General features: G+C 30.2%; 1 protein-coding gene across 1 annotated transcript; it reads left to right on the top strand.

Moving 5' to 3' along the window:
* Positions 1 to 2,412: 2,412 nt before the first annotated feature.
* LOC130821252 (probable Histone-lysine N-methyltransferase ATXR5) lies at positions 2,413 to 10,182 on the top strand. The gene is made up of 6 exons (XM_057686938.1): positions 2,413 to 3,017; positions 3,148 to 3,231; positions 6,391 to 6,620; positions 7,005 to 7,105; positions 7,183 to 7,395; positions 8,553 to 10,182. The coding sequence occupies exons 1-6, from the start codon at positions 2,675 to 2,677 to the stop codon at positions 8,710 to 8,712; spliced, it is 1,131 nt and encodes a 376-aa protein (XP_057542921.1). The 5' UTR covers positions 2,413 to 2,674; the 3' UTR covers positions 8,713 to 10,182.
* The last annotated feature ends 2,034 nt before the right edge of the window (positions 10,183 to 12,216 follow it).

The raw sequence follows: 12,216 nt of genomic DNA, 5'->3' as shown, positions 1-12,216 counted from the left end.
TTTAGGTGATAAGTAGACTTGGAAAAACAGTCGACCGATCGGATATCGGGTCAGATCAGTTTTGTTCGAGTCAGTTTCAGGTCGGGTTAGTTTCAGATCGAGTCAGTTTCGAGTCGAATGACTAACGGTTTTGGGCCGGTTCAGATTGACCCAACGAGTTACCATTTTATTTTTTTTTGGGTTAACTAAAAAAATTTTGTGAGATTTCTTATTTTATCATCGAATATGAAAATGGTTAATATAATTTTTTTTTTCAAAAATTATTTACTAGAGCCTCTAGCCAAATCACGATAAAATAGCAAGACAATATTTAGATGATCAAATAATAATAATAATTCAACATAAAAAAACATTAAAAAGTCTTTTTAAAATGCATCATACAACAAAAGCGATATCCAAATGACTCAAAATAATATAATAATTTAAATATTAAGAGTACAAAACTAAAGAACATGTTAAATATCAAACTGGTCAAATGCTTCATCTTCGTGTTCTTTTTTTTCTTCATCTTCATCTTCTTTCTCACCTTCATTTTCTTCTTCTTCTTCTTCTTCTTCTTCTTCTTCATCTTCGTCTCCATCTTCTTTTTCTAACTCTTTGTTAGCTTCTTTATTAGGCATTGGTTAAAGATCAATCTCTAATCCATTTTCAACTAGATCTACCGACATAAAAAAAATCACAAAATTGAACATACTTTTAACAAATTGAAGTTCAAATTATTTGCATTCAAATAAATGATAAGTTTACCTTATATTATAACCAGATAGCAGCTACGAGAAGTGATTAAAGCCTCAGTAGTTCTAGTTGAAGAGAAACTCTATACATAGTAAGCATTCTACCTCCTAAGCTAAAAACTGACTTGGATGCAACAATAGTAATTGGAATGGCTAATAAATTTCTTGCCATATATATGCAACCTGGAGATTTCGGGTTTAATTTGTTTTCCCCCGTTGTTGTATATCTAGTTCATGATGATGATCAAGCTTAAACTCAAGATAAAAACAATAATTGTACATTGGGTTATTTCAATAGAAGTAGTTTATCGTGAGACCGTCATATTTGAGAATCAACAGGTCATGCGAGAGTCCGCCTTACCGTGAGACTATTCATACAAGAGTAGCCCAATCGACCCCATTATAATCGTTTACAATGCACTATCATTAATTGATCAATTTAAAGTCATAATTAATAACTTTAAGGTCAAAATTGATGTTTTTAAAAAGTTATAAATGATCAAAAAAATAAATTTAATTTTGACCTAAAAGTGATCAATTTTTACATTAAAGTGCTAAATGTCAACTTAGGACATGCTTGGATCGAGTGTAAATATTTAAGGGAGAAATAAAGTCAAACTAATAAATGAAAGCAAATACAGATGCATTTAAAGTAGTTGAGATAGTTGTTAAGAAGGAAAAATGAACATGAATTAAAAATAATGAAGGAAAACGAAGATAATTTCTCCTAATATGGAGGTAATACATTCCCCCACCCTCCCATAGGATATATATTTACCCCACAAAATTGAGAGCTCCCTTTTTCATCACTTTGCAACCATTCTTCTACCTCCACAACAATAATTTCACTAATTTCTCATTTATCAACTTTATTTTCTTACTTTGACTTTTTTCACCCCTTTAAATATTTACATCCGATCCAAGCATTTCCTTAAAGTATATAATCTTAAATGGATCAATAATGATCTTCTTAAAGTCATCAATTTCGACCTTAAAAAGTTATAACTGATGATTTATAATTTATTATATAAAGATCAGAATTCATCACTTTAGGATTATCAAGGATCACTTTAATGTTATAATGAACTCGTTTAAGATTTTAAGTTATAATGAACTCGTTTAAGATTTTAAGTTATAATTGTTTAGTGTACATGTGATGACCTGTAATTTAGTACTATAAGCTTTAAATTGATTATTTTAAGGTTGTAATTGATTATTTTAAATTAATTAATTATCAAGTTAAAATTGTCCGATTTAATGTTATACTTAATTACTTTAATGTCAAATTTAATTACTTTTAGGTTAAAATTAATTTTTACAAATGTGTTTTTAGTTCTTGAATTTGGGTTAAGACCATTAATATCGTTCCAAAATAAGATTGTCGCTTACAAAACTACTTTTGTGTATGAGAATTTGTGCAAATTTAAAACATAAACTATAGAATCCATAATTGGTTTTCCTTTTCCATGTAGTGCCACTTAACAATTACCTTCCCTAGAACTCCCATTTATTTATTTATTTATTTATTTATAAAAATGTAATTGATGTAAAATTTTTTCTTGTATCTTTCACTTCCTAGCAATTTACACCCAACAATAAACATACAAGTAATTCAACGGCTAAAACTCAATACACAATATAAAGAGTAATACCCAAAAAAAGACAAGAAAAGTTATTCAAACTTGCCAATTACCATCCAAAAATCCCAAAAATCCCAAAAACCCATGAATTTTTCCTCTTCAATAACATCACTACCAAAAGCAAATATAACCATTTTCCTTACCTTTACAATGCAATTCCTTACCATCATCAATTTCACCACCAAAAACCCACCTCAATTCTTCTCTCTCTCAAAATTCACCCAAAATTGAACCAAATTTTTTCCCACCCACCATTTTAAAAGACCTTAAAATCAAAATCCAATATCAACCCAATTAAAAATGGTACCTTTTAGCTCAACCCAGAAGCTGTTTCCTTTTAAAGGATCAATTCATCGAACAGCGGCGTTTTCCCCGGAAACTTCTCCGGTGTTGAAAGTAAGAGAGAAAAAGTATAAAACAATGGAGGAAATATTGGCAAAGGCAAAATATGCTGTTGTAGAAAAAGAAGATTACTCGAATATTAATTGTGAAGAATGTGGTTTAGGAGAATTTGAATGGGAACTGTTATTGTGTGATAAGTGTGATAAAGGATTTCATATGAGATGTGTTAGACCCGTTGTGGTTCGGGTTCCTATCGGATCCTGGTTGTGCCCAAGTTGTTCCGGTCAGCCACGTGTAAGAAGTAGGGAACTTCTCGTCTTTATTTTTGTTATTAATTAATCACATTTTGTGCTTTGATCATGCATGTTTTTCTGTTGTTGATTTGGTACTAATAATTTTGTTTTTTTGGTGTTTGTTCAAATTGTTTTTAGGTTTATCACAAAAGAAGATTATAGACTTTTTTAAAATTCAGAAGTGCAAGGGTATTAATATCGAGTTTAATCCTCCTTCACAAGGTAATGGTTGTTTATAATTTTAGTTTTTGCATTGATTGTTGTTTTTATATATGTAATATAATTCCTAAACTAATCTGCCTTTTGAAATCTTGATCACTCAATGTGACCCAAAAATTGTACAAAATAGAACAGAATTAGCTTTTTTTTGATTTGAGAATTGCCATTATTGAGAAATTTAGCAAATCATTAGAAAATCATATGATACTTGTACAAATGTATGTACCATTGGTTTTTAAATGTATGGTACAATTCAAAGTGAATGTTATTATGGAATTTTGATTATTTTTGCCTAAATTTATTTTGAACTAATATTATGAATGGGATTAGAGTCTTTATTCATTATAAACCTTTGGTAAGCAATGTGTGAGTGTTGCTTAGAGCAACAAGTAGAAATGGGAGTATAAAACATTAGCTAAGACCTTATAAAGTGTAAGATAACAAGAATGTTGTTGGGTTATCTTACTATGACTAAAGTGTTTGGATGATAAATGTACATATGTATGTTAACAAAATAAAGATATTAAATGGTACATTAAAATAATTTGCATGAGAGTATGAAAGTAATGAATTTTATTTATGATTTTCAATAAATTAAAAAATAATCTTATATTAAAATAAAGAATTCAAAAACATCTTGTCTCAATGCTTCTAATTGAAGATCATTTAGGTATTGTTTAAAATGTGTTTGCAAGTGAAATGATATATACTTGAAAATTTAATACACGAAATCTTAGTTAACATACTTATATAAATACTTTTGAGGTTATTAATAATTTACCGTGATTGCAAGAATGAACTATCCAAATCAGGCTGTATGAAGTTACTAACGATTAATTTCAAGGTCAATGAGAGGGTTACAGATTACGAATAGATTTGATTCATTCGTTTAATCTATGATATAAAAGGTGCAATATGGTAACAATAACTTATATAATAATATAACCGATACCATTTTATATGAAATCTTTAATTGTGAAAATGATGCGTGTATATTACTTATGAAAGATTCATTTCCCTTCACAATTTGTAGTTTTTTTTGTTAATGTTTGAGAACAATTATACTTACAGTTTTTATTGGGTTAATTGTAAAGTTTATATAGTTTTCCATTAAGTTGTGGGGTGTTTCTAAACTTTATTAATCAGTCATTCCAAGTTTGGTATTGATGTAGGTTAAAAGTGATAATGGTCAAAATCAATTAACATAAAACTTACATGCTTCAGTGCCTTAAGATTGTTTGTTTGACATTGTATTTCTTGAAACTTTTACTATTTAGGGTTGAATATAGCTGAGGGTGTAGTTAAAACCTTTATTGAAGTTTGAAACCTCTAAGCCTAGTAAATAGATGTTTGATGTATCATGATTTGTTGGTGGCTCATTTATTAAATGCTTCGGTTATGTGATTCATTGGATTAACTATAACTTTATGTTTGAAGTGCAATGAATTTTGAATCATTCTCCTTTCTTATATTGAGTTAGAACTTGAAATCTTTTAACTTCCTTGATTTGAATGTATTAAGTTGAGCAATTGATAAGATTGAACGCTGATGTATATAAATGAGTAAATGACCCTACTTTTCTTATTTATAGGTGTTAGCCTTTAACAAATCCTTTTTGATATTTCAATCCCTTCATAAAAAAGGCTTTTATATATATATATATATATATATATATATATATATATATATATATATATATATATATATATATATATATATATATATATATATATATATATATATATATATATGGGAGAGATCCAATAAGAAGGGGTGTGAAAATAGGAAGGATAGGAAGGAATAACTACCGTTGATTAATTAAGATCTAACGGTTTAAAAAAAGTTGTCTTACCAAAAGATCTAGTAACACATGTTTATGAAGAAAGCATCACATATTAATTTAGAAAACATCACAATTTCAAGTGATACATGTTTATACAAAAACTATCACATATTAATTAAGAAAACATCACAATTTATTTTCTGTTCTGAACCGCGTGCAAGATGGACCATTGATATAAGATCTGATGGATGAAATTCCTTCCAATCCTTCTTATTTTCAAACCTCTTCCTATTAGATCCTATATATATATATATATATATATATATATATATATGTATGTATGTATTTATGCCTTTTTTTTAAGATAATATTTAAGCTTTGTTAGACAATAGCGATGTCAAATCATTAATCATAAAAGATTGAGTTGAGTACATTAACTAATATTTCAGTTCTCCTTTATTCGCCTCGATTTTCACCGTGTTGACTTGTAAATCTAATTTCTTCATGATATTCGCATCTTTTGTTAATCACCGAGTTATAACTTTCTATTTACTTCACCGGTTCGTCAATAGTCCGTTGTTGCACATATAGAAGTCATCTTTACCCTCACTGATCTGTTTTTACAAAAACTGCAAATATATGGATAGATTAGAGGCTATAACAATCAAAAAATGATATATGTGCAAAAGTTTTATGGAATTAAGAATGTAGAAGTTGTTTCTTTAAGTACACTATAATAAGTACAACATAATTGTGAAAGATACAACTTATAAGTACCCTTTTTTCCTATTTCCATCTTTTTTTAGTGTCATATGTTTTTCTCTCTATACTTAATGATCTTTAGCTTTGATAACAACATTAATAACGACATGTGGTATAACATTTGCTAATTTAACTAATGTTGGGAACTTTGAGACTTCGCATTCAGCTCTGAGGGCTTTAGTTTGTCAAGATTAGCTTTGATCTTGCTGTGTTAATTCACTGTTTTAATTGGAGAGGATTTGAAAATTTGTTACTCCCTATAATGTTCATTTGATGTTTTGTCTATGATAAATACTTGTGTGAGCTGTGAATGTTGAAACCTCTTAATGGCATAGTGCATGATTAAAAGTCCTATCTTATATTTGGTCTATCTCAATTAAATCAATATTTTGTGGGATTGATTCATTATATGATATCTTTCCAATGGAGAGTTGAACATAAAGCAGAAAAAGAAATAATAATAACTCGGGCACTAATGCCCCATGATTGATCACACAATTTACATCCATAATAGGAAGAACGTGCAAGTTGCAACGAATCTCAATTTCAATAACACAAAAATTACCGTTTCGCTTAATGTACACAATTCCCTACTTAAGTGTCAAGTTGTTTTTCAGATTCCAAGAAGCGTCGAAGACGGAGCACAGCAGTTTGCTATAAGAAGAAAAGGAGGAGATTACTTCCATATTTCCCAACTGAAGACCCTGCTCGACGGCTGGAACAAATGCGCTCTCTTGCTACAGCTTTGACTGCACTAAAGATGGAATTCATCAACGAGCTTATGTACTTGCCGGGGATGGCTCCAAGATCTGCTAATCAGGCAGAATTTGAAGATGGGGGAATGCAGGTGCTTGTTTTTTACATGCAACTTGTTATTCTTGATGAGTAATTGAAATGACATTATTCGATTTCTCCAACGTCATAAATTGGCTCCCACGTGTGTGGGGTTTGCGGGTCAGATGAATACAACCTTACCCTTATCGGTGATAACAAAGAGGTCGTTTTCAATTGACCCGAGGTAGCAAACTCTATTTGCAGTTTCACATATATAAGAAGTGCTTGTGATTTTATCAGTCATTTTAACATAGTCTATTATAGTCGAAACAAAAGAACTTTAAATCTTTGGTCCCACTGAAATAAGGGGAACTTTTACATATGATAATATGCAAAGGTAAATTTCCAGTGTACAATTTGATCATATTTCTCATGCTTATTTTGTGTTTTGTTTTAGGTGTTGTCCAAAGAGGATCTTGAGACAGTAGAACATTGCAGAGCTATGTTCAGGAGAGGCGAATGCCCACCCCTATTGGTAGTTTATGACTTATGTGAAGGGTACTTAATCTGAGCCATATAATTTTTCATTGTTTTTGGTTAGACGCTTGACATGGCCTGTGTTTATGTTGGTACAGTTATACTGTTCAGGCTGATGCCCCAATCAAAGATATGACATTCATAGCAGAATACACCGGAGATGTGGATTACATTAAAAACCGAGAGAAGGATGATTGTGATAGTTTAATGACCCTTCTCCTTGCCACAGATCCATCTAACAGTTTGGTCATTTGTCCTGATAAACGTGGAAATATTGCTCGATTTATCAATGGCATCAACAACCATACTCCGTAAGCCCATTGTTTTTTTAAAAATGTTGAATATAGCCTAATCTTTGAGAGTTATAAATAAGAAATCTTAACCACCTGAAGTAGAAATAATTGATACTTCCTCCTATTCTAACCAAATCTCCAATTTGATTTGGCGCCAATTTTGAGAAAAAGATTAGGGAATCACATGGGAGGAGTAAGGGAAAAAGGTGATAAGTTATTGGCAATTGTGTATATACTTGGATCCTGTTATGTATAAGTAAAAGAAAATATTACCAAATAATAAAATAAGACATTTGTTGTGAATACATAAGAAAAAAATGAAACATTTGATTAGAATAGGAAGGAAAAATTTAAGAATTATGCTTCTCGTATTAGGTGGTGGAAATGGTAATGAAAAATTAGTGTAATTTTTGCTAAGAAAATCTCGTGACAGGTCTAATAGTCATTCATGTTATACTTCAATCATCTCATTTTCCTCACAAAATTCCTTACTATATATTATCATTTGGAGAGGTGGTATTCAATGGTAATATAAAATTGTGAACAATGAAATTTTTTTGAAATCAAAGTTTTGTCACCAAGTGAGTGAAATGGTACATATTGCGAAAATTTGACTTGCAAATCATTTTCGTTATTACTATTAACAACCAAACGAGTCGTTAATGATATAATTCAGATTATGATGGACATGGGTCACTATCACATCTGCAAATTTTATTTATGTAAAATAGCATATGATATTTAAACTACATAAAACACGCCTCCAGTGACTAACCAATATAGTTGGAATTTAGTCGGTATACCTCTAAACCGATTGAATTCTGATTGTATTTGTTAGTCGGAATACTGTTGGTCGGTAAAATGTAATACTCCAACTAATTTTTTTGTGTTTCAGTAGGACTTTAGTCGCAAATTCCTACCACCCTTAAAACACTTATTTGTTATCACTAAAAAGGATAAAGGTTGTGGTCATCCTACACCACCATTCCTACCTAGGCCATTAATGACATTGGGGCAATATAATGAGATATATGTTGCCGAAATGGCTTTACTAACAAAACCCTTATCCTATGTTTCTTTCACTTTTTGTTTAGCTAAAGGTTAATGTTCAGAAAAATTTGATAAAGAAATTTAGTTCTGCAATACTCTTGATGCTGAAGTGCTTTGTCATGCAGGGAAAGTAGGAAGAAACAAAATCTTAAATGTGTTAGGTACAATGTGAACGGGGAATGCTGCGTCTTTCTAGTTGCTACCCGTGACATCGCCAAGGGGGAGAGGCTGTACTATGACTATAACGGGTACGAGCATGAATACCCGACTCATCATTTTGTTTGAAGTGCCGGTGAGGCTACCGTCTAACTACAACACAATGACACCCTTATTTGAGGGAACGGCTTTTTCAGGTTATTTATTTGATTCACAATCCATATCCAACATTATTTTTTCTTCACTTCTTTTTTTTTTTTTTTTTTTTCTTCTCTTAAATCATAGATACTTCTGTTCCTCCTTTGTATTAGCTAGTTAATGATTCAATCCAGCCAAATTAAGTTTAATTTTCTAGGGTATTAGAGGTGCAATATGTGGATTAGAGAACTATACCGCAGGAATGATTTCTTTTTTTAGGATAATTATGTTTATGATGGATGATCATGCTAAAACATGATGTGCATGATCATCCTGATTTTGAACCACAGGAAACAATGAAAATGATTAACATTTCATGTTAACTTTTGTCCTCAGCTGTGCTTCTTCATATTCTTGGATGTTCGTTATCTTTATTTTCTTTGCTTGGGCGTCTTTTTATGTGATCTCGAAAAGAAAATCTTCTGATGTAGATGAATCTAAATTTATGTGTCTGTTTGTTTGAACCTGTTAAAAATTTTGTCATAACATAACGTGGACTACACATCCTGAGCTGCATATAAGGTGGTAATGCCATCATAAATCTCCGAGCACAATTTTACATCCACTCTAATAGGGTTTTTCAAATGGTCTATTGAGAGTGAACCCGTTGTAGTGACCTATTTCTCTTCTGAGGCCTAGCTCAAAGGGCTCTTCCGAAACCTTTAGGCGTCGTCAAACATTGCAGTTGAAGCAGGTGGTATTGGTTGTTATTGATGTAGGGGAGTTAAAATCTGAACATTAGCTTAAAATGTGTGATAAGAAAATGCCATAATACATAATATTGGATATTGACACTAGCTGTTAGACTTTAACTAAGGAATGTGTCATGGAATTTTGGTTTAAGGTAGAGCTAGATTTGGCTGTTGCGTCTTGGTGCGTAGTTCATAGTGTCAATTTGAATGGCAATTGGAAAGCGTGGAAACTTCAACTTTTTGTCTCCTAGTCTAGGACTAATGGGATATATTTGACGGGGCAAAAGATTTATAGTTCTTTAGTTTCAGATTATATAATAAATTATATTAAACTTATCACAAATTCTTGTGAGAAAAGGCCTCTTTGAGAAATCTTCTAATTGGGTCGACTATAAAGGAAAATGTTGAGTAAGAAACTCAATGGACATTAAGAATATTATAAGTAGGCATTTAAGATATTGTAAGTAATGCACAGTTTCTCGGTGAGCAGTAAGGATATCATATGTAGGCATTTAAAATATTGTATGTAGGCATTTAAGGATGGTGTAAGTAGGCATTAATTACTGTACGTAGGCATTTAAGGATAATGTAAGTAGGCATTAAGGATACGGTAGATAGGCATTAAGGATGATGTAATTAGGCATTTTAAGATACTGTGAGTAAGCATTAAAGATACGGTAAATAGACATTAAGGATAATTTAAGTAGGCATTAATGATATAGTAAGTAGTTATTAATCTTTAATGGGTTGGCTTGAAAGATACGGTAGATACACATTAAAGATGATTGAAGTAGGCGTACATTTATCTCCCAAATCCCACTTAGGTGAGAACAACATAATGTGTTTAATTATTGATGTAATGAAATTTTGTTTTAGTTTAGGATTGAATCTGTCAATTCACTCGACTCGAAAGTGTCGAAATCTAACCCGATATTAGTGAGTCATAACACCAAATTTCGACTCATGACCCCACCTGAACAAAACCAAAATGTACTTGCTCAACTTCTATTGAAACCTAAATGTGGATATTGTTTCATTTTGGCATTTTAAGCTCTACATTGTAATTTTATTGTTAGAACTCAAAATATTTTTATCTAATATTTTCACATTTTGATTAAATATTTTTTGTTCTAGCCCCGGAGTTGGTTTATTGGTCTTTTATGATATAACAATATTCTCTGTGTAAGTAAAAAAATTATATTATTTTATAAAAATACTAATGATAAGAAAACATTTAAAGTATGTGACCTATTGGATTGACCCCTAATCTAAACTTAACTCGACCTAAATATAACCCTACTTGAAGCTCGCTCACCCGACTGTTTTGGCATGTTTATCTAGGATCATCGTGTTATTTTGATGTAATAAAGGTTCACATGCATGGCAAAGTTAAACAAATGATTCTAATTTTGAGCTTATGATTTGGTTCATATCAAATTTTGGAACTTATTCAACTTAAAATTAACATTAATCTACTTGAATTTTTTGAATTCGAAGTTAGCATGATCATACAACAATACTATATAAAACCTGAAAAATGTCACATGACGATTTTATAGTTTTGCCAAATGGAGCATTTTTACAGGATCAAATGTGATTGTCTGATAGTCAAAAGATTTTTATTACATTAATTATGATTTTAATTCAAAAAGATTTTATTTGATCAATCTTACCATCATACAATACTATAAAAGAAAGAAAAATTGCAAATGATGGTTTTATAGAGCTTTGTTAACTGAAAGTGTTTTTATAGGTTAAATGTGAATGTTGGACATTCAAATCTTGTTCACTAAAATATGCAATTGTATCTTTCTTTAAAATTTTTATTTATAGATATTTCTATATTAACAAACTTTGTACATTGTACGAATTTGTATAGTAATTTTTATGAATAAAAAAAGAGGGAAAATTAATTTCAAGGTATGTGGTAAAAATTAAATTTCTATTATGTCATATTATCACATCATACAACTAATAAAAGTATTGAAATTTGACAAATATTCAACTTAAACACTTAGCCAGAATGGATTAATATTATTGGACATGATTTGCTTAAGTTTATTCTTATTTGATACACATGGCAGAAAAATGCTTTACAAAAGGTTTGATCATATTGAAAATCAGTCAAAATATTACTACTGTTATTTTGGGTTCAAATTTATATATCTAATCGACTAATTAAATTAAAAAATTAATATTTTAGCTTCACAAATAAGCTGTTATATCTTGTCAAATACTAAAAATAATTTAAATTTTTATAAAATCTTTAATTATCGTTTTTGGTAAATGGTGACCTTGAGTTTTAGGTTTTTCCACTAATGTTTTCTTAATTTCGCGTGGTAACCTTGAGCTTCCAACTTTTTTGTGCTATAGACAAAATGTTAAGTTTTAGTTAAATTAAGTACTTATTTAGACTGGATTTTGAAATATGTAGTCAATTATAGTGAATACAATGATTTTTTGACAAAAAATGTCATTAGATTGAGTAAAAATAACGTAAAACTAGTAAAAGAAACTCCCCTTTTGTCTACCACGTGGATTAAATGAAACGTTAAGGTTACCTCTTGAATTAAAAAAAGGTTTGTCTACCACGTAGAAAAACCGAAATTCAGGATTATCATAGGAAATTTCCCTTCTGTTTTTGCTAAAATATATGTCGAATTAAGTTATACGATTAAATAACATGTTTTCATTTTTAATATTTTAGATATGAGCATCTTTATTAATTCTAATGAGAAGGGTT

The sequence above is a fragment of the Amaranthus tricolor genome, chromosome 8 (assembly GCF_026212465.1).
Source record: "Amaranthus tricolor cultivar Red isolate AtriRed21 chromosome 8, ASM2621246v1, whole genome shotgun sequence".
Taxonomy (NCBI): Eukaryota; Viridiplantae; Streptophyta; class Magnoliopsida; order Caryophyllales; family Amaranthaceae; genus Amaranthus; species Amaranthus tricolor.
Note: the sequence above shows the minus strand (reverse complement) of the source record. Positions and strands in the feature narration are given on the sequence as shown.

What these genes read in the sequence shown, in the direction of transcription:
- LOC130821252 (XM_057686938.1), top strand. Translation starts at nt 2,675, where the DNA reads ATGGTACCTTTTAGCTCAACCCAGAAGCTGTTTCCTTTTAAAGGATCA. An exon ending in CGGTCAGCCACGTGTAAGAA is followed by an intron (nt 3,018 to 3,147) that starts GTAGGGAACTTC and finishes AATTGTTTTTAG; the next exon opens with GTTTATCACAAAAGAAGATT. An exon ending in GTTTATGACTTATGTGAAGG is followed by an intron (nt 7,106 to 7,182) that starts GTACTTAATCTG and finishes ATGTTGGTACAG; the next exon opens with TTATACTGTTCAGGCTGATG.